This window comes from Gekko japonicus, unplaced genomic scaffold (assembly GCF_001447785.1).
Source record: "Gekko japonicus isolate JY-2015 unplaced genomic scaffold, Gekko_japonicus_V1.1 scaffold424, whole genome shotgun sequence".
NCBI classification, from domain to species: Eukaryota; Metazoa; Chordata; class Lepidosauria; order Squamata; family Gekkonidae; genus Gekko; species Gekko japonicus.
Genome location: NW_015165247.1, coordinates 1,026,778 through 1,050,689, shown reverse-complemented (window position 1 = coordinate 1,050,689; position 23,912 = coordinate 1,026,778). Strand labels below are relative to the sequence as shown.

Sequence of the window (23,912 nt, the reverse complement as noted above, 5' to 3'; positions counted from 1 at the left end):
CTCCTGATGGCCCCTGGTATTTCTGGCCACTGTGTGACTCAGAGTGTTGGACTGGATGGGCCATTGGCCTGATCCAAGATTGGCTTCTCTGATGTTCTTATGTCTGGGGCAAGGGGTGCTCTGTATTCTTGGTGCTTGGGGGGGGGCAACAGTGGGAGGGCTTCTGGTGTCCTGGCCCCACTGCTGGACCTCCTGATGGCCCCTGGTATTTTTGGTATTTTTGGCCACTGTGTGACAGCGTGTTGGACTGGATGGGCCACTGGATAGGGACTCTCGGTCTGGGGCAAGGGATGCTCTGTATTCTTGGTGCTTGGGGGGGCAACAGTGGGGGGGCTTCTGGTGTCCTGGCCCCACTGCTGGGCCTCCTGAGGGGACCTGGTATTTTGGGCCACTGTGTGACACAGAGTGTTGGACTAGATGGGCCATGGGCCTGACCCAACATTGGCTTCTCCTATGTTCTTATGTTCTTACTTCCAGGTCCTGCTTAGATCCTGAGGACTGTCCATGAGCTAAACCTTTGGCCAGACTTGCCTCGAGAAACACAGGAGTTAGGTCTCATTGCCAATTTGTTCCCTTTACCAAAAGGCAACAGGAAGTCCCATTTCTTGCATCCTCGTTGAGACCGGCCTTTCCGCATGAGCTGTCCCTTTCTGTGGCTTAAGCAGACCGGCCGGGCGGCTGCAGGCCCCATGACTGAGCCGCGGCGAGAAGCCAACCCGGCCAACGACGCACTTCCGCCTGAGTCGATCTTTCTGTTCCCTTGGGTTTGTTTTCTTGACACCTCTGAAACCCGCCCCTTCGTCTGAAATAAACAGGAAGCTTGGCAGGAAGACGTGCGGTTTTGTGGAGAAGTAAGCTGTGATGCTTTTAGGGGGTAAGGATCCACCTCTGCTAATGGCCGCAAGGGCGGCTCAAATTGCTGGTGAAGAAGACACGGCCGCGTGTGCCAGTTCAAAAGTTGGCCGTGCTCCCTTTCCTGCCATCATCTGTAGTGTGTCTGTGAACAGAAAGCAGCCTTCTAGACTGAGGCCCTGTTCATACGAGGCGGTTTGGGCCAGGAGGGGGACGGAACGGGGGCAGAGCAAACGGGCGCGATCCCACGGCAACATCTGGGAATCGTTGCCTGCCCATCCCTGATCCGTCCCAACCGCTGATAACGCACACTAAAAAAGAACCACCTACCTAGGTGGTTGTATCCAGTACAGTGCCTCAAGCCGGGACGTGGGATCGGCTGGCCGGCCTTGGGTCGGCGCATCCCGGCCCCCGGCCGTACTGCGCATGCTCGAGCATGCGCAGTTCGGCAGCCTCCCCCTCCCATCCGACTCTTCCTCCCCGGCATCTGATCGTGCCGGGGAGTGATGCGCCGCGGCTCAGGGGAGCCGTGGGATCCCGCCGCGGCGTCTCAACTTTGGTGCGGCTCTGATTAGCCGCAGTTCAGCCATCCTTTTCCCTGCCGTGTGGCAGGGACCCGAGTTCATCAGAAACTAAGCAGGGTTGGCCCTCAGTACTTGGATGGGAGACCACCCAGGGAAGTCCAGGTTTGCTACACAGAGGAAGGCCATAGCAGACCAGCTCTGATCCTAGAATCATAGAATCACAAAGTTGGAAGGGTCCCTACAGGCCATCTAGACCAACCCCTTCTCATTGCAGGATCAGCCTAGAGCAGGGGTGTCAAACATGCAGCCCGGGGGTCGGATCAGGCCCACAGTGGAACTGGCCGTCTCCTGCTTCCAGTTCTGCTGCTGCTGCTGCTGCTGCATCATAGCTTGCTTCGCCAGACTCTCTTAATCACTCAGCCATCTCATGTTTTAACCTGGGTCCCAGACTCAGAACTCTTGAGCATGAGGTTTCTGCAGTGAGTGTCAATAAATCAAAAGTCGGTTTGCAGCTTACAGATACACACTTGAACAGCATACTCAAGACTGCAACAGCACAGACATTTTGATGCAGTAATTCAGAGCAAGAGGTGTCAGTTATCAGATACTGTTAAATACACAAAATATTGCAAGAGTGCTCATGTTGTAAGAATGTTTTTATTTTAAGGGGGGGGGAAATCTTTGTGTTTGTGTCCTTTATAAAGTTTATATCTCCGCTACCTGGCATTACATCTTATGACACACGTGGCCCGGCCCAACAGGGTCTCGTTTATGTCTGATCCGGCCCTCATAACAAATGAGTTTGGCACCCCTGGCCTAGAACATCCATGACAAGGGTTTGTCCAGAAGCTGCTTAAAGACTGCCAGGGAAGGGGAGCTCACCACCTCCCGAGGCAGCTGATTCCACTGCTGCACAACTCTGACTGTCAAAAAGTTTCTCCTAAGATCCAGCCGGTACCTTCCCACCCTTAATTTGAACCCATTATAGTGAGTCCTCTCCTCTGCTGGCAACAGGAAATGAACACCCATAGCCCTCAGGGCCGCCAGTGAGTCAGTTGCAACAAATACATAGAGCTGGAAGGGACCCCCAAGGGCCATCTAGTCCAACCCGCTGCCCAATGCAGAAAATTCACAACTTTCTCCCTTCCCCCATTCCTCCAGTGACCCTGGCCCTATGCCCAGAGGAAGGCAAAAACCTCCAGGGTTCCTGGGCCAATCAGGCCGGGAGAAAAATTCCTTCCTGAGCCCAAATGAGCAATCAGCACAACAGCAGAGCAGACAGCTGTTATTATCGAGGAGAAATGGTCTGTCAATTAAATGTTGGGTTTAATATGTTTTACGGACTCTGTTTTATGTATTTTATAGGGATTTTGTAAGCTGCCTTGAGATCTGTAAAGAAGAAAGGTTAAAATGCTTAAAATAAATAGACTCTCCATTATATAAGCCGTGAGTCCCGGGGCACCTTTAAGACCACCAAAGTTTAATTCTGGGTATAAGCATTTGTGTGCATGCGCACTTCTTCAGAATTAAACTTTGGTGGTCTTAAAGGTGCCACTGGACTCACGCTTTGTTCTGTTCCTTCAGACACGTCTTCGGAAGTGCGCACGCACACAAAAGCTTATACCCAGAATTAAACTTTGGTGGTCTTAAAGGTGCCAGTTTTTGAAGTGCGCATGTACACAAAAGAGGAGGAGGAAGAGGAGGAGATTGGATTTATACCCCGCCCTTCACTTGGAGTCTCAGAGCGGCTTACAAACTCCTTTCCCTTCCCCTCCCCACAACAGACACCCTGTGAGGTAGGCAGGGCTGAGAGAGCTCTGACACACTGCTCTTTTTCAAGGACAGCTCTTGTCAGAACTACGGCTTCCCCAAGGTCATCCAGCCAGGTGCAAGTGGAGGAGGAGTGGGGAATCAAACCCGGTTCTCCCAGATTAGAGTTCGCACACTTAACCACGACACCAAACCGGCACAAAGGTTGGCTTGAAACTCAACATCAAAAAAACATCTGGCCCCATCACTTCTTGGCAAATAGAAGGGGAAGTCGTGGAAGCAGGGACAGACTTCACGTTCCTGGGATCCCAGATCACCGCAGACGGTGACTGCAGCCATGAAATTAAAAGATGCCTGCTCCTTGGGAGGAAAGTGATGGCAAACCTAAACAGCATAATAAAAAGTAGAGACATCACCCTGCCAACAAAAGTCTGTGTGGTCAAAGCAATGGTATTCCTAGTAGTACTGTATGGCTGCTAGATTTGGACCATAAGTAAGGCCGAGCGCCGAAGAATAGATACTTTTGAACTATGGTACTGGAGAAGACTCTGGAGAGTCCCTTGGACTGCAAGAAGATCAAATCAGTCAATTCTAAAGGAAATCAACCCTGACTGTTCCCTGGAAGGCCAGATACCGAAGCTGAAGCTCAAATCCTTTGGCCACCCAATGAGAAGGGAGCACTCACTGGAGAAGACCCTGATGCTGGGAAAGACTGAAAGTCAAAGAAGAAGAAGGGGGCGGCAGAGGATGAGATGGTTGGACAGTGTCACCGATGCAACGAACATGAAATTAAGCAAACTCCGGAGGACGACAGAAGACAGGAAGGCCTGGCGCGATGTGGTCCATGGGGTCGCGAAGAGTCGGACTCGACTGTGCGACTGAGCAACAACCACCATTGTGTTTGGGATATGTACATTATGGGAAAGGTTTTATATAGTAAGTCCACAATTGACAAGAGTAATAACCCTGTAATGTCTACTTTTATTCAAACTTGGTTTCCAGTCATTGAGTTTATCTCTGTCAGTGTGTCATTTCTAAATAGATATTACCCAATTGATTTATTGGTATTATAATAGTATAATTTTACTTTTCTCTTTCTGTTAGTTCTTGTTCTTGTTAAAAAAAATGATTGTATGTTTATTCAAATTATGTTAAAATATTCCTAATGTTCTATAAAGGTAAAGGTTCCCTTGCTCGAAAGCCAGTCGAATCCAACTCTAGGGTTGCGGTGCTCACCTCCGTTTCAAAGCCGAAGAGCCAGCGCTGTCCGAAGACGTTTCCGTGGTCATGTGGCCGGCATGACTAAACACCAAGGCGCACGGAGCGCTGTTACCTGAATAGGTAACTGAAGTGGTACCTATTTATCTCCTTCCAATTTCTTGCTTTCGAACTGCTAGGTTGGCAGGAGCTGGAACTAGCGACGGGAGCTCACTCCGTCATGCGGCACACTCGGGTCTCGAACTGCCGAACTACCGACCTTCCACAGCCTGCAGTTCAGCGTCTTAACCACTTGAGCCACCGCAGCTCCCTAATGTTCTATGTTGTTGTGGTTGTTCAGTCGCACAGTCGAGTCCGACTCTCCGCGAACCCATGGACCAGATCACGCCAGGCCTTCCTGTCTTCCGCCGTCCTCTGAAGTTTGCTCAATTTCATGTTCTATACCACCCCATATATTTTCATAGTTGGTTTAGGTTATTCTTAGCTATTTGTTCCACCCTGTATTTTGATCACTTCAGATGTTTATATATCTTATCAGTTTGGACAGCATATTGTATTTATAGGTATTTTATGTATCTTATGTATCTTTCTATAACTTTGTAATTTAATTCTCTGCAAATAAAAAGATAAATCTCAAAGAGAGAGAGAGAGAGAGAGAGAGAGAGAGAGAGAGAGAGATGTTTGCCAGCTCCAGTTTGAGAAATTCCTGGAGACTGAGGCAGACTAGTCTGGGGAAGGCAGGGTTTGGGAAGTAAGAGACCTCAGTAGGCTACGATGCCACAGAGCCTACCCTCTAAAACATCCATTTCCTCCCGGGGAACTGATCTCTCTCGTCTGGAGATCAGTTGTAATGCCTGGGAATCTCCAGGTCCCACCTGGACGTTGGCATCCCTCAAATGAGAGGTTGAGCTCAGGCAGGAGAAGTGGGCAGGAGTGACCCCTTGTGGTTGAGCCTCGCAAAAGGCCTGCTGGAGATGGTGCCTTTTGACTTCCGCGTGACTGATGCCTGGTGGCTTTTGAGCAGTTCTGTTTTCATTCCTTGGTGTCACCCAGAATCATTTTTGTTAATTCTCTGTTGAGATTCCAGGAGACAAGCCCTTGGCTGCAACAGGAAGCTGCAGAAAAACACTGTGAAAAGGGGTTTTTTTGAGTGAAATTTGTGTGTGAAACGTTGAGCAGAACAGGGAAGAGAAAAGATTACATTTGACGAGGACAGGAGGGAGGGAGAGAGAGAAAGCCCTTAAGCGGTCCATACATGCTCAGGTTTTTTCCTAAATTAAACCATTTCCATGTGTTTATCCTGGATTCAAAAATGTTATATTGGAAGTAAGCATTCACGCTGGTGCAGTTCTGCTCATGAGGCGGAAGCAGCAACGAGATAATTTTCTGCACAGGGCGCTTATCTCTGCTTGCGGTTGGCAGGAGAGGTGTTTCGCCCAGTTGAACTTTTGCCCTGCTGTACTTCAAGGCACCTCCTATTAGGCACGGCTCTTCTACTGAGCCAGAGTGTTTGTTCTCTCCTGCCTAGGGCTCTCCAGCAGCAGTCTACACTGCCATATTTTTATCCCAACCTCCAGTGAATTTTGTGGAGGAGGAATTTGCAACCAGCCCCACCTCTACCCACTCCCAGAACTTTGGAAGTGAGTGAAAACAAGCTTGGGTCTTGCGACATCCTAAATACGAACGAAATTTTAGTCTAGCTGCCCTGGACTACGGCCCACTTTCTGAGACACAAACAATGGTTCTTTAATGATTACACATGGAATTCACTGCCACAGGAGGAGGTGGCGGCTACAAGCATGGACAGCTTCAAGAGGGAATTAGATAAGCATATGGAGCAGAGGTCCATCGGTGGCTCTTGGTCTGGGGCAAGGGATGCTCTGTCTTCTTGGTGCTTGGGGGGGGGTGCACCAGTGGGAGGGCTTCTAGTGTCCTGGCCCCACTGCTTGGACCTTCTGGTGGCACCTGGTCTTTTTGGCCACTGTGTGACAGAGTGTTAGCCTAGATCCAGCATTGACTTCTCTTATGTTCTTATGTTCATCCTCACTAGGTTGGTGTTTATATAAGAGGTTAAGCACATAGGAACATGAATACATGAAGCTGCCTTATATTGAATTACACCATTGCTCCTTCAAAGTCCCTATGGTCTGCTCAGACTAGCAGCCGCTCTCCAGGGTCTTAGGCAGAGGTCTTTCCCATCACCTCCTGCCTGGTCCTTTTAACTGGAGATGCCGGGGACTGAACCTGGGACCTTCTGCATGCCAAGCAGAGGCTCTTCCACTGAGCCACGGCCCCTCTTTACAGCTCTCCAGGGTCTCAGGCGGAGGTCTTTCCCATCTCCTCCTGCCTGGTCCTTTCAACTGGAGATGATTCTGGGGATTGAACCTGGGACCTTCTGCATGCCAAGCAGAGGCTCTGCCACTGAGCCACGGCCCCTCTTTACAGCTCTCAAGGGTCTCAGGTGGAGGTCTTTCCCATCACCTCCTGCCTGGTCCTTTTAACTGGAGATGCTACCGGGGACTGAACCAGGGACCCTTCCAAAGCAGCCCTGGGGAACTGGTCTATGTTGCCTTGAGGTCAGTTGTAATTCCAGAGTTTCTCCAGGCCCCACCTGGAAGCTGGGAACCATAAGGAAAGGCCAGTCCTAGTTGTGGATGGTGTGCCATTGCCAGCTCTGGGTGGGGAAATACCTGGAAGTTTTGGGGGTGGAGCCTAAGGAAGGCAGGGTTTGAGGAGGGGAGGGACCTCAATGGGGTGTGATGCCATAGACTCCGCCTCCCAAAGTGGTCATTTTATCCAGGTGAACCGATCCCGGTCGCCTGGAGATCAGTTGTCCTACGGGAGGAGGAGGAGGAGGAGACTGGATTCATACCCTGCCCTTCACTACCCAAGGGAGTCTCAAAGGGGCTTACAAACTCCTTTTCCCTTCCCCTCCCCACAACAGACACCCTGTGAGGTAGGCGGGGCTGAGACAGCTCTCTGCAGGACCCCTCTTGAGACAACAGCTCTGAGAGAACTGGTGACTGACCCAAGGTCACACCAGCAGCTGCAAGAGGAGGAGTGGGGAATCAAACCCAGATCTCCCAGATTAGAATCCTCACTCCTAACCACTACACCAAACTGGGGGGAGATCTCCAGACTCCACCAGTGTTCCCTCTAAGCTGAGTTAGTGTGAGCTAGCTCACAGTTTTTTAGCCTACAGCTCACACATTTTTGTCTCAACTCAGGAAGGGATGTGGCTCCAGAGCAGACTGATTTAGGCAGCAGCCAAATCCCTCACTCGCAACTTTAATGCCAGCAGCTAGGATAAGTAGGATTTTTGCTCACAAGACTCCACAGCTTAGAGGGAACATTGGTCACCCCCTGGAGGTTTGCAACAATGCTCCCTCTAAGCTGAGTGAGTGTGAGCGAGCCCACAGTTTCTTAGCCTCCAGCTCACACATTTTTGTCTTCGCTCAGGAAAGATGTGGCTCCAGAGCAATGCTCCCTCTAAGCTGAGTGAGTGTGAGCGAGCCCACAGTTTCTTAGCCTCCAGCTCACACATTTTTGTCTTCGCTCAGGAAAGATGTGGCTCCAGAGCAATGCTCCCTCTAAGCTGAGTGAGTGTGAGCGAGCCCACAGTTTCTTAGCCTCCAGCTCACACATTTTTGTCTTCGCTCAGGAAAGATGTGGCTCCAGAGCAATGCTCCCTCTAAGCTGAGTGAGTGTGAGCGAGCCCACAGTTTCTTAGCCTCCAGCTCACACATTTTTGTCTTCGCTCAGGAAAGATGTGGCTCCAGAGCAATGCTCCCTCTAAGCTGAGTGAGTGTGAGCGAGCCCACAGTTTCTTAGCCTCCAGCTCACACATTTTTGTCTTCGCTCAGGAAAGATGTGGCTCCAGAGCAGACTGATTTAGGCAGCAGCCAAATCCCTCACTCGCAACTTTAATGCCAGCAGCTCAGAAAGCAGAATTTTTGCTCACGAGACGCCATAGTAATTTAGAGGGAGCATTGCTCTGGAGCCACATCTTTCCTGAGCGAAGACAAAAATGTGTGAGCTGGAGGCTAAGAAACTGTGGGCTCGCTCACACTCACTCAGCTTAGAGGGAGCACTGCTTGGCAACCCTATGAGGGAGCCCGGACAGGGGGAGGGACCTCGGGGGTGTACCGTGCCCGAGAGCCCACCCTCCAAAGCACCTCTTTCTGCCGGGGACGGGACGGGACTGATCTCCGTCGCCTGGAGAATGGTTGTGATTCCGGGAGATGTCCCGGCCACGGCTGGAGGTTGGCAACCCGCCTGGCCGCCCGCGCAACTACAATTCCCAGCAGGCCGCGGCGCTCTCCCCGCCCCTCCCCTCCCCTCCCCTCCCGCTTGCTTGCCTGCCGGGCTTGGGCAGTGGCTTTGTCCGGGGCGGCGATGGGGGCGGCGGTCTTCTTCGGCTGCACCTTCATCGCCTTCGGGCCGGCCTTGGCCCTCTGCCTGCTGACCGTGGCCGGGGACCCCCTGCGCGTCATCATCCTGGTGGCCGGGTCAGCGACGGGGACCGGGGCGGGGGGGCGGGGATCGAGGAATACCTCCCCCCGCTTTTAAATGTTATGTGCATGCACCAAAGAATGATTGTTGGACATAACTAGCGGGCGTGCAAATGCAAGACGAGCCCCCTTTTAGTTTTTGCAAGGGGGAGGAAAAAACCTAGCCTTGGATTGGATTAGATCTGGTTTACTCGGGAGGAATACCTCCCCCCGCTTTTAAATGTTATGTGCATGCACCAAAGGATGGTTATTGGACATAACTAGCGGGCGTGCAAATGCAAGACGAGCCCCCTTTTAGTTTTTGCAAGGGGGAGAAAAAACCTAGCCTTGGATTGGATTAGATCTGGTTTACTCGGGAGGAATACCTCCCCCCGCTTTTAAATGTTATGTGCATGCACCAAAGGATGGTTATTGGACATAACTAGCGGGCGTGCAAATGCAAGACGAGCCCCCTTTTAGTTTTTGCAAGGGGGAGGAAAAAACCTAGCCTTGGATTGGATTAGATCTGGTTTACTCGGGAGGAATACCTCCCCCCGCTTTTAAATGTTATGTGCATGCACCAAAGAATGATTGTTGGACATAACTAGCGGGCGTGCAAATGCAAGACGAGCCCCCTTTTAGTTTTTGCAAGGGGGAGGAAAAAACCTAGCCTTGGATTGGATTAGATCTGGTTTACTCGGGAGGAATACCTCCCCCCGCTTTTAAATGTTATGTGCATGCACCAAAGAATGATTATTCGACATAACTAGCGTGCGTGCCAAATGCAAGACGACCCCCCCCCCCTTTTAGGTTTTGCAAGGGGGAGAAAAAAACATAGTCTTGGATTGGATGAGATCTGGTAAGGGGCTCCATGCCGGGGATGCCCTGTGGGGGGGGGGAGTTCCGGGGTGGTAGCAGGTGGGGTGGGAAACTCCCTTTGGGGCAGGCCCTGCTCCCTGCACGGGGACGGACAGCCAGTGTCCCCTCTAAGTTGAGTGAGTGTGAGCCAGCTCACAGTTTTTTAGCCTCCGGCTCACCCAATTTTGTCTTGGCTCAGGAAGGATGGGGCTCCAGAGCAAACTAGTTTATGCAGGAGCCCAGTCGCTCGCTCACAACTTTAATGTCAGTAGCTCACAAAGTGGAATTTTTTGCTTATGATACTCTTAGACAGCTTAGAGGGAGCATTGGGCAGGGGACACTTGTGGAATTCCTGTCCCCACTTCGACACTGTAGGGCTTGGGGGGGGGGGGTTAAGAAGCTCCCTCCTTAAGAAAGTGGGCCCTATGGCAGCCACCTACGCGGGGCCGCGCTCCCTCCCCCCCCCCCCTGTCACCTGTTCTCTAGTGGCCAGACCACAGATCGCCCTATCTAAAGTGACTCTGGAAAGGCAGCACCCTGCTCAGAGGTCGGTTCCCTTGTGGCTGATTTCCGGCAAGAGAGGTGTGTGGGGGGGGGGCTCAAGGCTGCTTGGGAGACGTGCCCCCGTTCCCAGAGCCCCTCCCCTGCCAGGCTGTGTTATGGGGGGGGGGGAAAGCGCCGTTGTAGCAGAGCCGCAGTTGTCCCTGCTTGCGTTTGTCGTTAGGCCAGGCTGCAACGGGAGAGTCGTGAGACAGAAGTGCTTTTTGGAGAGTTGTGGCGTGCTCGCATGTCGATGCCAGGGAGAGTGCCTTTGCCTCTCCGCCATGGTCACGTTGAAGCCAAGCCTCTCTCCCCATGTGTGAGGGGGCAGGGAATAGGTTTCGGGGGCTCAGCCCCCGCCGGGAAAGAATCTTTGGCCAGTGGCACGCAAGCCCCCCCGTCGCTCATGCCGTCTCATAGCGATGCCCTGCGGCAGTTGTGCGTGGCGTTTGAGAAGTTTGAAAAGGCGGGAGCCGGGATGATTGAAAGGTGTTTTCTGTGTTTCAGGATCTAGGAAGGACACTAATGTTATTGCAAGACCCTTGCGCAACTGTGTGTGTGAGAGAGAGAGTTAAAGAGAGCGCCTGCACAAAGCCCGCGTGGGAAAACAACAGAGCGCAGTTGGCACACAGAAAACACAGTTTTCTGGTTCCGGGCAGTCCGTCCTTCCTTCCTTCCCGTACCAAGCAGCTGAGGGGCGCCTGACCAACTTCCATTACGTGTTGGGCACACTTTAGGCCTGCGAGGTTTCCCAGACCGCTCGCTGAAGCCGCCTGGTGCTGCCCTGGAACTGAACTGGAGCCAACCTGGGCTGGTGGCCAGAGCTAAAGCGTGGGGCCGCCAGGCATGCTGCTCCAAGCTGATGTTTAGGAACATCGGAACGATTCTACATGACATTTATTTATTTATTTAGTTATTTGAACTTTTACCCCACCCTCCCAGCCAAAGCCGGCTCAGGGAGGCTTACAAAAACAGATAATTACATTAAAAGCATAAGTTACGATTAAAACAATTCTAAAACCATGATAAAGTGCTAGTGATCGTTGGTATCCATAAACGGTAGCAGCCATATGAACTGTATGCCTTGCAAAACAGGAAGAAATATCACAGTTGAGAACAAAAAATTGTATCTGATCAGGAACACAAGATACACTGGCACCTTCTTATCCCAATCAAACTCTCCCTGTTTGCTAGAAATGTTACTTGCCTCCCATTCTTGATCACCCAAGTGATCAATATACTGAGAAGAAGATAGGGGCAACAAGGCTTTGCTGAGACCCATGATGATCCCTGTATATGCAGGCAAGATGACTGTCTTAGAATGGTGATGGAACTTGTCACACCCTAGCCTACCGGGGTCCCCTCCAGGAGGGCTGGGTGGCTCCAGGGTGTGACTTCTTCGCAGAGCTAGAGTGCACAGGCTCTGAATAGTGAAGGTCACGGGGGGGTTAAACATCACCAGGGTCCCTGGTCTTCATTCTATTTGCTGGGTCTGGCTTTATCTCTGTGCCCCAGTCCAGCATAAAGTCTTGAGCTGTTCCTCCTTTTCCCGGCTTCCCCCTCTCAACCTAAATCGACCTAAATCACTGGGCCCTAGCCCCACCCTTCCCTCCTGGTTTGAGTTTCCCTCCTTGTTAGAAGATTGAGGGAAAAGAGCTTCCTCACTCTTTAACCCCTTCATCTGGCTCCCAGCCTTTTTCCTCTCTATTCCCATGGCGGCAGGTGGAGTGGGTAGCCCAGCCTCCCTGGCTGCCCTTCATCACCCTGACCCCCCTATGGTGGGTTGTGAGGTAGCAGGTTAAGGGACCTGCTCTCAGAGCTGTAGGACCTCCCAACCCTTGGGGCACCTCTCGGGAACCTGGATGTTGTCTCCCTCTTTCACGGGCACAGCCCCTCTTGGTTGCTCCTGGTGGGACCTGCCTGTCACTCTTCCTTTCTATGTCTATCGGCTGGGCTCAGAGGCGTTTCTCTCCTATGGAATGGCCCTCTAGAACATCCTCTACTGGCAAGGACGGGGATGACGATTCCCAGCTGGCCTCCCAACAGTCCTGTGTTTTAAAGAGAAAAAAACTTTCTATTTTCTTGGATATTTGAGATTAGGAAGACAGAACACCCAAAGGTGGGGAATTATTTGTGTTTCATTAGTACCAAGCAAGATGTTCAGTTTCTGTTCTTAGCACAGCCAGTGTCGACAGCAACGTGCAATGAGAGCCAGCATATGAAGAAAATTCAAACCAAATTTTCTTTGGAACTAAAAAAAATATGCAAAAAAGTGACGTCTAGGAGCCTTTGGTGCAGTGGGGGGGGGTGGTGCTGAATAAAAATAAGGGGGCGGTGGGAGCGTAAAGAAAGAGGAGTCCAGAACCTATCTGAAGCTGCTTTTCCTGCTTTCTCCGAGTCTTCCCTGGGATCGGGGAGGGGGGTCCCCACAGCCAATCACAGCCGTGCATTTGCAAACTGCAAATGCATCTGCATCAATGTTCCCTCTAAGCTACGGAGTACTGTGAGCCAAAAGTTCTACTTTGTGAGCCACTGGCATTAAAGTTGTGAGCGAGCGATCTGGCTGCTGCATAAATTAGTTCGCTCTGGAGCCCTCCTTCCTGAGGTAAGACAAAAACGTGTGAACCAGAGGCTAAAAAACTGTGAGCTGGCTCACGCTAACTCAGCTTAGAGGGAACACTGATCTGCCCCCTTGTATGGCTGGTGTTGCTGTCGGGCTATTGTGCGGTGGTTGCTGCGGGCCTCTGGCTTCAGGCCAACGACCTCTTCCTTTACTTACAACGACCATCTTTCTTTACTATGTGCAGATTTGTCACTGCATCTTTTTGTCCACTTCTTGAAGGCAGGTTTCCAGGGGGGGCGCTGAGTAGTTTGGTGTAGGTTGGTGTGGCGGTGAAGTGCGTGGACTCTAATCTGGGAGAACCGGGTTTGATTCCCCCACTCCTCCACTTGCACCTGGCTGGATGACTTTGGGCAAGCCATAGTTCTGACAAGGGCTGTTCTTGAAAAAGAGCCGTTTCTGTCAAGAGCTCTCTCAGCCCCGCCCGCCTCACAGGGTGTCTGTTGTGGGGAGGGGAAGGGGAAGGAGTTTGTGAGCCGCTCTGAGACACCTTTGGATAGTGAAGGGCGGGCTATAAATCCAATCTCTTCTCTCTCTATTTTTTTTCTGAAAAGGGGGCAGTAGGCCAAATAAGTTTGGGAACCTCTGATCTAGACTGTGTGGTTTCAAGGGGATTCTTTTAACGTGTCCTGACAAGAATGGAGATCTCAGGAGCTGTGCGGAATTTCCAGGGGGCGGGGGGGGGGGTGGTGGGGGTGGCCGGGGGGGGGGGGGGGGGGTTGCCTCAGGGCCCTACACACCTCTCTGCCTTCCCCGGAGTAGCAGATCCCTTGTTCAGAAGAAATCTATTTGGCTCTGCCTAGTTTATGCACATTGTACAGTATAGGTTATCTTAGTGGAGAATCCTAGTTCTTTTCAATAAATGGCACACGGTCCAGCTTATAGCTAATAGTGGTTTCCCCCCCCCCCCCTGCATCCCCTTTTCTCCAGGGCCTTTTTCTGGCTGGTCTCCCTCCTCCTGGCTTCCCTGATCTGGTTCATTTCGGTGCAGCTCAGTGACCGAAATGACGCGCAGCTGCAGTACGGCCTCCTGCTCTTCGGCGCTGCCGTCTCCGTCCTCCTGCAAGAGGCCTTCCGCTTCGCGTACTTCAAGCTCCTCAAGTAAGAGAGCCCATCTAGGAAGTGGGAAGCGCTGGTGCTTTCACAAGGAACTCATCTGGGCCCAGAATCTCAACCCCTGGGTTGAACCATCATGGCTTCCTCCCAGAGGATTCTGGGAACTGTAGACCTGGAAGCAAGCGGACCGTTCTAGCACAGAGAACCATCGTCCTTTCCTAGAACTACATTTCCCAGGGGTCTTCTGTTTGAAGCCATGACCCTTAAATATATCTGGTATGGGTTTATTAGGGCCGCGGTGGCTCAGAGGTTAAGACGCTGAGCTGCAGACCGGAAGGTCAGTAGTTCGACAGTTCGAGACCCGAGTGTGCCGTGTGACGGAGTGAGCTCCCGTCTCTGGCCCCAGGTCCTGCCAACCGAGCAGTTCGAAAGCAAGATATTGCAAGTAGATAAACAGGTACCACTTCGGCGGGAAGGTCACGGCGTCCCGTGCGCCTCGGCGTTTAGTCATGCCGGCCACATGACCACGGAAAAAGTCTTCGGACAACGCTGGCTCTTCGGCATGGAAACAGTGATGAGCACCACCCTCTAGAGTCAGACTTGACTAGCTTTCAAGCAAGTGAAACCTTTACCTTGTGCACGGACTCTAATCTGGGAGAACCGGGTTTGATTCCCCACTCCTCCACTTGCAGCTGCTGGGTGACCTTGGGCCAGTCACAGTTCTCTCAGAGCTGTTCTCTCAGGAGCAGTTCTCGAAAGAGCTCTCTCAGCCCCACCAACCTCACAGGGTATCTGTTGTGGGGAGGGGAAGGGAAAGGAGTTTGTGAGCCGCTCTGAGACTCCGAGTGAAGGGCAGGGTATAAATCCAACGTCCTCCTCCTCCTCCTCCTCCTCCTCCTCTTCTTCTTCTTCTTCCTGATCCTTTTTTAACTAGAGATGCCGGGGCTTGAACCAGTGACCTTCTGCATGCCAAGGACAGGTTCTTCCACTGAGCCACGGCCCCTCTTTACAGCTCTCCAGGGTCTCAGGCGGAGGTCTTTCCCATCACCTCCTGCCTGGTCCTTTTTAGCTAGGGATGCTGGGTAATAGAACCTGGGACCTCCTGCATGCCAAGCAGAGGCTCTTCCACTGAGCCACAACCTCTCTTTATAGCTCTCCAGGGTCTCAAGCGGAGGTCTTTCCCATCACCTCCTGCCTGGTCCTTTTAACTGGAGATGCCGGGGATTGAACCTGGGGCCTTCTGCATGCCAAGCAGAGGCTCTGCCACTGAGCCACAGCCCCTCCCTAAACATCCATCTGTAGCTGCCTTATACTGACACCCCCCAAAGAGTTTTCTGTGCTCCTGAACACTCCACACATTCTCTGCTTCCTCTGAATCTCGCCCTTAGGAAGGCGGACGAAGGCTTGGTGACCCTCAGTGAAGATGGCCGGCCTCCCATCTCAATCAAGCAGATGGCCTACGGTGAGTGGACGGCTGGATGCTTCCCTTTGTACGTCTCGCTTTGGGGCTGATGCAGTCTTAGGCTGCATCAACAGAAGCCTTGTGTCCAGATCACGGGAGGTGGTCGTTCCGCTCTATTCTGCTATGGTCAGGAGTCCTGTGTCCAGTTTTGGGCACCACATTTTAGGAAGGATGTCGACAAGTTCTAGCATGTCCAGAAGAGGGCAACCAGGATGGTGAGAGGGTTGGAATTTTGACCCGCGGCTTCGTCTGATTCTCCCCGCGGTTTCGTGATCCTGTTTTTTGAGGATCACGAAACCGCGGGGGAAATCGGGCAAAGCCGTGGGTCAAACTGCGGCCGTGTGGCTTCGAGTGGGAAATTGACCAATAGAAGCGGGGCAAAGGGAGGCGCGACCGCGGCGCAAGCTCTTGTGTGAAATCGGTCTTGCAGTTTTGCCTGTGTGGTTATGAGAAAGAAAGAGATTCGCCTGTCAGAGTGACGTTTGATGGTTGAGAGACTGAGTGTGACACCAGGCTTTGCCATTTATATTTACAAGTTCCTTTCGTCAGCAGCTGTTCAAAAATCAAATTTTATTTGAACTTATCCCAGCAATCAGTACAGTCTTTCCTCAGGGCCACATAGTCCTCTGAAGTGCCCAGACCCTGGGTCATTCTACCAGCAGAGAGGGAGGGAGATTTGGAATTTCTAATTCCTGGTGGCAGCAGAAAGCTACCAAGTTTAGGTACGCAGAGAGTGTTTAAAGGGAAAATCGTCTCCCCAGTAAGCAAGGACACCTCAGCCTCCATGCCCTGCAGAGGGAGGCTGGAATAGACGGGCCTTTGGTCTGCTCCGGCAGTGTTTTCACAGGTTCTTAAAAGGGGCTGTCTGATCTCTCTGCTGTGCAGTGTCGGGGCTCGCCTTTGGGATCATCAGCGGCCTCTTCTCCGTCATCAACATCCTGGCGGATTCCATTGGTCCGGGCACCGTGGGGATCCACGGGGACTCGCCCCACTACTTCATCACGTCAGGTAATGTCAGACAGGGGTTAGACGTCTTACGAGGATGCTGGGGACAGAGAGGATACGTTTGAGTCTCATTGGGGTTCAGAGCTCCCCTCGGCCTTGGACATTTGGTGTGGCCTCGAGAATGCCGTTCTTTCTTCATTAAAGTGAGAAGAACCTCAGAAGAGCCCTCCTGGGACAGACCAGGGAGGGTCCATCCAGTCCAGCCTCCCGTCTCACACAGTGGCCTCAACCAGTTCCTCTGAGGCCAAGACGTTCCCCTAATGTTGCCTCCTACTTCCCCTGATAAGAGGTTGACTGCCTCTGAATATGGAGGTTCCCCTCAGCCACCATGGCTAGTAGCCACTGTGAGCCCTGCTGGGTCAGACCAGGGAGGGTCCATCTAGTCCAGCATCCCGTCTCACACAGGGGCCAGCCAGTTCCTCTGGAGGGCCAACAACAACAGGGCAGAGAGGCCGAGGCCTTCCCCTGAGAAGAACACCAGAAGAGCCCTGCTGGGTCAGACCAGGGAGGGTCCCTCTTGTCCAGCCTCCCGTCTCACACACAGGGGCCAGCCAGTTCCTCTGGAGGGCCAGCAACAGGGCAGAGAGGCCGAGGCCTTCCCCTGAGAAGACCCTCAGAAGAGCCCTGCTGGGTCAGACCAGGGACGGTCCATCCAGTCCAGCCTCCCGTCTCACACAGGGGCCAGCCAGTTCCTCTGGAGGGCCAGCAACAGGGCAGAGAGGCCGAGGCCTTCCCCTGAGAAGGACATCAGAAGAGCCCTGCTGGGTCAGACCAGGGAGGGTCCATCCAGTCCAGCCTCCTGCCTCACACAGAGGGCCAACAACAGGGCAGAGAGGCCAAGACGTTCCCCTAATGTTGCCTCCTGGCTCTGGGATTCAGAGGTTGACTGCCTCTGAATATGGAGGTTCCCCTCAGCCACCATGGCTAGTAGCCACTGCTAGACCTCTCCTCCATGAATCGATCTAATCATCCTTTAAAGCTGTTCATTCCTGTGGCCCTCACGACACCCTCTCGCAGCGAATCCTACATTTGAATCACTCTCTCTGTAAGGTAGTGTTTCCTTTTGTCCGCCTTGAACCTCCTGCCCATCAGCTTCGTTGGATGCCCCTGAATTCCGGTCTTTTGGGAGAGGGAGGAAAAGTTCCCTTTGTCCGCTCTCTCCACACCGTGCATAATCGTATCGACCTCTGTTATGTCCCCTCTTAATCATCTCTTTTACAAATGGAGAAGTCCCAGACTCTTCAGCCTTTCCAACCCCCTCATCATCTTGGTCGCCCTCCTCTGCGCTGTTTTCCAGCTCTGCAATGTCTCCTGCTCTTTTTATAGCAGGAACTCATTTGCATATTAAGCGACACACCCCTAATGTGGCCAATCCTCCAAGAGCTTACAGTAGCCCCTGTAAGAAGAGCTCTGTAAGCTCTTGGAGGATTGGCTACATTAGGGGTGTTTGGCCTGATATGCAAAGGAGTTCCTGCTACAAAAAGAGCCCTGGCTGGTGACCCGAATGGTACGCGGCATTCCCAATGAGGCTACCCCATAGATCTATACAGAAGAAGACGAGGGGTGGGGAGGGACTGGTGGAGCCCCCGTACGGCCGTCTGGGGGGGGGACAGAGAGTTGGTTGCGGACAGTGTTTCTCTGCTGCACAGGGACAACATTCGTTGTATCTGTTGTGCGGAATTGCTCTGGGCGGAATGCAGCCCGTGTGGAAGTCTGGCCCGCCTCGCCCTGACTGGCCTTCCCCCTCCTCCCCCACAGCTTTCTTGACCATGGCCCTGGTCTTCTTGCACACCTTCTGGGGGACCATCTTCTTCGACGCCTGTGAGAAGAGACGCTACGGGACGCTGGGGCTGGTGGTCACCAGTCACCTGGTCACCTCTGGGTTGGTGAGTGGATGGGGGGCCGGGGGTGACTGTAGGGCAGCGTTTCCCCAACCGGTGGGCTGGATGCTCCCTCTAAGCTGTGGATTGTTGTGAGCAAAAATTCTGCCTTGTGAGCTGCTGGCATTAAGGTTGTGAGCGAGCGGTTTGGCGACGGTATAAATGGAGTCCTCCTTCCTGAGCTAAGACAAAAGTGTGTGAGCCAGAGGCTAAAGAAATGTGAGCTGGCTCACACTGACTCAGCTTAGAGGGAACACTGGTTAGGACCCCAGAGTTGGTCGTGAAGCGTCTGCAAGTGGGTTGCAGGCCAGCCCTCCGTCGTGGCCCCTGCCTTTTCTCTTGCTCTCTCTTGGATTTTGGAAGCCAAGATCTGGCCCTGGAAACAGCATCTTCTTCAACATATACGTAGATGCAGGTGGGCACCTTCTTCAACATAGACATGTTGATCAAGTAAAACCTGTCCTGAGGGTCACTAAGAGTGAAAGAGGATCCAAAGGGGGATTAGAGGGAGTATTGTAGGAGGAGGGGGTGGTCAAAGGCCGTATATGAAGAAGAGGAGGAGATTGGATCTATACCCCATGGCCCTTCACTACCCAAGGGAGTCTCAGAGCGGCTTACAAACTCCTTTCCCTTCCCCTCCCCACAACAGACACCCTGTGAGGTCGGCGGGGCTGAGAGAGCTCTTTTCAGAACTGTCCTTGAGAGAACAGCTCTGACAGAACTTGTGACTGACCCAAGGTCACACCAGCAGCTGCATGGGGAGGAGTGGGGAATCAAACCCGGTTCCCCCAGATTAGACTCTGCACACTTAACCAGCACACCAGACTGGCCCTCAGCAAGTGTCAGAGTGCCACTTACTTGGGGTTTATAGCGGGGGGGGGGGGGCAGTGCACCCTTTGTGCGATGTTTGTTGGTTTTTCAGAAACATCTCCTTTCCCACTGTAGAAGATGGAATGCAGAAGTAGACAGGCGCCAAGGTCCTAGTTTGCCTAGGGTGCCATAAAACCCTGGATGGGTCACCGTACCCAGTCAGTTTGGACTTGTGGGGTCCCCCTATCAAAAAGGCTGGTAACTGCATGCTCTCTCTCTGACCAAACTTTCTGGATGGACGTTGTATCCAGTGTTCCCTCTAAGCTGAGTTAGTGTGAGCTAGCTCACAGTTTTTTAGCCTCTGGCTCACACATTTTTGCCTTAGCTCAGGAAGGGATGGCTCCAGGGCAAACTAATTTATGCAGTAGCCAGATTGCTTGCTCAAAACATTAACGCCAGTAGCTCACAAAGGAGAAGTTTTGCTCACAAGACTCCAAAGCTTAGAGGGAACATTGGTTGTAGCCATCTGTATTCTTCAGCACCCTGTATGGAACTGGCAGGAACAGAATCCAGTGAGTTGGGAGCGTCCTTCTGGGGCAGGCTGTGGACCCAACGTTGGCTTTGCCAACAGATCTGTCACCTGTTAACCTGGATTCCAGTCTAATAATCCCTTACAGACCCACAAGGTTTCCGGGTAAGAAACTTTCAAGAGTCAACAGGGCCCTTCGTCAGACACGGAAGCTTTGGCCCTCAAAAGTGTCTACCCCTGAAAATCTCCTTACTGGTCTCTAGGATTCCACTGGACTCGAACATAACATACAAAGCCCAACATAACAGACAACGCCTTAAGTAGGAGTGAGCATCAGATTATGGTCCATCCAGTCCAGCCTCCTGTCTCGCACAGTGGCCAGCCAGTTCCTCTAGAGGGCCAACAACAGGGCAGAGAGGCCAAGGCCTTCCCCTGAGGAGAACATCAGAAGAGCCCTGCTGGGTCAGACCAGTGGTCCATCTAGTCCAGCATCCCGTCTCACACAGTGGCCAACCAGTTTGTAGAAGTTAGGAGTGCGGACTCTAATCTGGGAGAACCAGGTTTGATCCCCCACTCCTCCACATGCAGCTGCTGGAGTGACATGGGGTCAGTCACAAGTTCTCTCAGAGCTGTTCTTTCAAGAGCAGTCCTCGAAAGAGCTCTCTCAGCCCCGCCTGCCTCACAGGGTGTCTGTTGTGGGGAGGGGAAGGGGAAGGAGATTGTAAGCTTCTCTGAGACTCCGAGTGAAGGGCGTGGTATAAATCCAATCTCTTCTTCCTCTGGATGTCCAACAATAGGGCAGAGAGGCTGAGGCCTTCCCCTGAGGAGAACACCAGGAGAGCCCTGCTGGATTAGGCCATTGAGGGTCCATCTAGTCCAGCATCCCGTCTCACACAGTGGCCAACCAGTTCCTCTAGAGGGCCAACAACAGGGCAGACAGGCCAAGGCCTTCCCCTGGTGTTGCCTCATGGAACTGAGACTCAGAAGTTGACTGCCTCTGAATGTGGAGATTCTCTGTAAGAATATCAGGAAAGTCCTGCTGGGTCAGACCAGTTCCTCTGGAGGTCCAGCAACAGGGAAGAGAGGCCGGGGCCTTCCCCTGATGTTGCCTCCTGGCTCCAGGATGCAACGTACAGCTGTGCTCAGTTATTCCCATTTGGAGAAAGAGGCTTCTGACTCTGCCATGTCGTGTGTCGCCGTTTATAGACTCTCTGGAGTAGCAGGGAGTGTCTCTTGGCGTTATTCCTTCTCCCTCACAGGCTGGGGTGGGGAGTGTGGCCCAGAAGTGAAGCTTAAGTCACGCAGGCCCACCTGGGCCTTCTCAGTCGCAGGGAATTATCCCCCAAGCTGTGCCAGTCAGCAGCCGCAGAGACCAGTGACGGCCGCCCTCTTTGTGGAGGGCTTGACCAGGCCCAGTGCAAAGGCTTATGGGAGAAGGAGACAACGGGACGACAACGTGGGCGGGGAGAGGATTACCGTGGCTTGAAAATCTTTCTCTCTCCCTTCCGCAGACCTTCCTCAACCCTTGCTACGAAGCCAGCCTCATCCCCCTCTTCCTCCTGACGCTTTCCACAGGGGCCTGGGCGTTCGTCACTGCAGGAGGATCTTTGCGCAGCATTCATGCCTGCCTCTCCGGTGAGGGTTGAGAGAGGCTTGGGAAGGGGAGGTCAGGGTGGTTAAAACAGTGGGGTTGGGCTGTGGCCAATGCTCCCTCTAAGCTGTGGGGTCTTGTGAGCAAAAGTTCTACTTTGTGAGCTACTGGCATTAAAGTTGTGAGCTAGAGATTTGGCTCCTGCATAAATTAGTTTGCTCTGGAGCCATCCTTCCTGAGCTGAGACAAAAATGGGTGATCTGGAGGCTAAAAAACTGTGAGCCAGCTCACACTAACTCAGCTGAGAGGGAACACTGGCTGTGGTTCAGTAGTAGAAGAAGGAGAAGAGATTGGATTTATCCCCCACCCTTCACTACCCGAAGGAGTCTCAAGCAGCTCACAAACTCCTTTCCCTTCCCCTCCCCACAACACATACCCTGTGAGGTAGGCAGGCTGAGAGAGCTCGTTCAAGGACTGCTCTTGAAAGAATAGCTCTGAGGGAACTTGTGACTGACCCAAGGTCACCCAGCTGGCTGCATGTGAAGGAGTGGGGAATCAAACCCGGTTCTCCCAGATTGGAGTAACCACTGCACCAAACTGGCTCTCAAGAGTTGGATTTATACCCCTGCCCTTCACCACCCAAAGGAGTCTCAGAGCGGCTTACAATCTCCTTTCCCTTCCCCTCCCCACAACAGACACCCTGTGAGGTAGGTGGGGCTCAGAGAGCTCTTTCAAGGACTGCCCTTGAAAGAACAGCAGAAGACCACAGGTTCAGTCTCCGGCATTTCCAGTTAGAAGGGACCAGACAGTAGGTGATGAGAAAGACCTTGACCTGAGACCCTGGCTCAGTGCCAGAGCCTCTGCTTGGCATGCAGAAGGTCCCAGGTTCGATCCCTGGCAGCATCTCCAGCTAAAAGGACCAGGCAAGAGGTGATGGGAAGGACCTCCGCCTGAGACCCTGGAGAGCTGCAAAGAGGGGCTGTGGCTCAGTGGAAGAGCCTCTGCTTGGCATGCAGAAGGTCCCAGGTTCGATCCCTGGCAGCATCTCCAGCTAAAAGGACCAGGCAAGAGGTGATGGGAAGGACCTCCGCCTGAGACCCTGGAGAGCTGCAAAGAGGGGCTGTGGCTCAGTGGAAGAGCCTCTGCTTGGCATGCAGAAGGTCCCAGGTTCAATCTCCGCAAGCATCTCCAGTTAAAAAGGACCAGGCAGGAGGTGATGGGAAAGACCTCCGCCTGAGACACTGGAGAGCTGTCAAGAGGGGCCGTGGCTCAGTGGAAGAGCCTCTGCTTGGCATGCAGAAGGTTCCAGGTTCAGTCCCCGGCATCTCCAGTTATAAGGACCAAGCAGGAGGTGATGGGAAAGACCTCCGCCTGAGACCCTGGAGAGCTGTAAAGAGGGGCTGTGGCTCAGTGGAAGAGCCTCTGTCTGGAATGCAGAAGGTCCCAGGTTCAATCCCTGGCAGCATCTCCAGTTAAAAAGGTCCAGGCGGGAGGTTTTGGGAAAGAGAGAGCTGCTGCCAGTCTGAGTAGACAATATCGGTGTTGATAGATCAAGGGTCTGATTCCACAGAAGGCAGTTTCAGATGTGCCCATAAGAATGAGCTGTGGCTCAGTGACAGAGCATCTGCTTGGCATGTAGAAGGGGTTTAAACCCCAGCATCTTCAGTTAAAAAGGACCAGGCAGGAGGTGATGGGAAAGACCTCCGCCTGAGACCCTGGAGAGCTGTAAAGAGGGGCTGTGGCTCAGTGGAAGAGCCTCTGTCTGGAATGCAGAAGGTCCCAGGTTCAATCCCTGGCAGCATCTCCAGTTAAAAAGGTCCAGGCGGGAGGTTTTGGGAAAGAGAGAGCTGCTGCCAGTCTGAGTAGACAATATCGGTGTTGATAGATCAAGGGTCTGATTCCACAGAAGGCAGTTTCAGATGTGCCCATAAGAATGAGCCGTGGCTCAGTGGCAGAGCCTCTGCTTGGCATGCAGAAGGTCCCTGGTTCAATCCCTGGTTCCGTCTCCAGTGGGAAGGACCAGGCAGTGGATGTGAAAGACCTTTTCTCTGCCCAAGTGCTCTGAAGAGACAGCGCTGGGGTCTTGATGGATCCAACATCTGGTTCAGTAGAAGGCACCTTCGTGTGCTCAAGGTTTGGGTCGCAGGTGATGAGAAAGTCCTCTCTCTGCCGGAGACCCTGAAAGAAAACTGCCAGTCCGAGGAGAGAAGACTAAGGGAGCCAGTTTGGTGTAGTGGTTAAGAGCGGTGGACTCTGATTTGGAGATTATTAGTGGTTGTAGATGTCCCGGGCTGTATGGCCATGGTCTTGGCCATCCACGGCCATACAGCCTGCAACATCTACAGCCACTAATGAACTCCAGCCATGAAACTGGGTTTGATTCCTCACTCTTTCTCCACAGTTTGGTGTCGTGGTGAAGTGTGCGGACGCTAATCTGGGAGAGCTGGGTTTGATTCCCCACTCCTCCACTTGCAGCTGCTGGATGACCTCGGGCAAGCTGTAGTTCTGACAAGAGCTGTCCTTGAAAAAAGAGCCATTTCTGTCAAGAGCTCTCTCAGCCCCATCTGCCTCCCAGGGTTGTTGTGGGGAGGGGAGGGGAAGGGAAGGGAGAGGAGTTTGTGAGCCACTCTGAGACACCTTTGGGTTGTGAAGGGCGGGGGATAAATCCAATCTCCTCCTCCTCCTCCTCCTCCTCCTCCTCCTCCTC

General features: G+C 52.8%; 1 protein-coding gene and 2 non-coding genes across 4 annotated transcripts in view; all 3 read left to right on the top strand.

The window, feature by feature from the left end:
- Window positions 1-8,752: 8,752 nt before the first annotated feature.
- The window catches only part of APH1A (aph-1 homolog A, gamma secretase subunit), a 17,079-nt gene continuing 1,919 nt past the window's right edge, over window positions 8,753-23,912 (top strand). Inside the window, exons 1-6 of one of the 2 annotated variants that reach the window (XM_015410097.1) lie at window positions 8,753-8,872; window positions 13,803-13,973; window positions 15,317-15,390; window positions 16,276-16,398; window positions 18,154-18,281; window positions 21,126-21,249. In XM_015410097.1, coding sequence (XP_015265583.1) covers window positions 8,760-8,872; window positions 13,803-13,973; window positions 15,317-15,390; window positions 16,276-16,398; window positions 18,154-18,281; window positions 21,126-21,249 — 733 coding nt within the window. In that variant the 5' untranslated portion in view covers window positions 8,753-8,759. The remainder of the gene's footprint in view (window positions 8,873-13,802; window positions 13,974-15,316; window positions 15,391-16,275; window positions 16,399-18,153; window positions 18,282-21,125; window positions 21,250-23,912) is intronic. The other variant, XM_015410098.1, reaches the window with a different exon arrangement.
- On the top strand, window positions 22,602-22,673 carry TRNAS-GGA. Its single transcript has one exon. It is a non-coding gene; the product is annotated as a tRNA-Ser (tRNA).
- TRNAS-GGA lies at window positions 22,938-23,009 on the top strand. The gene has a single exon. It is a non-coding gene; the product is annotated as a tRNA-Ser (tRNA).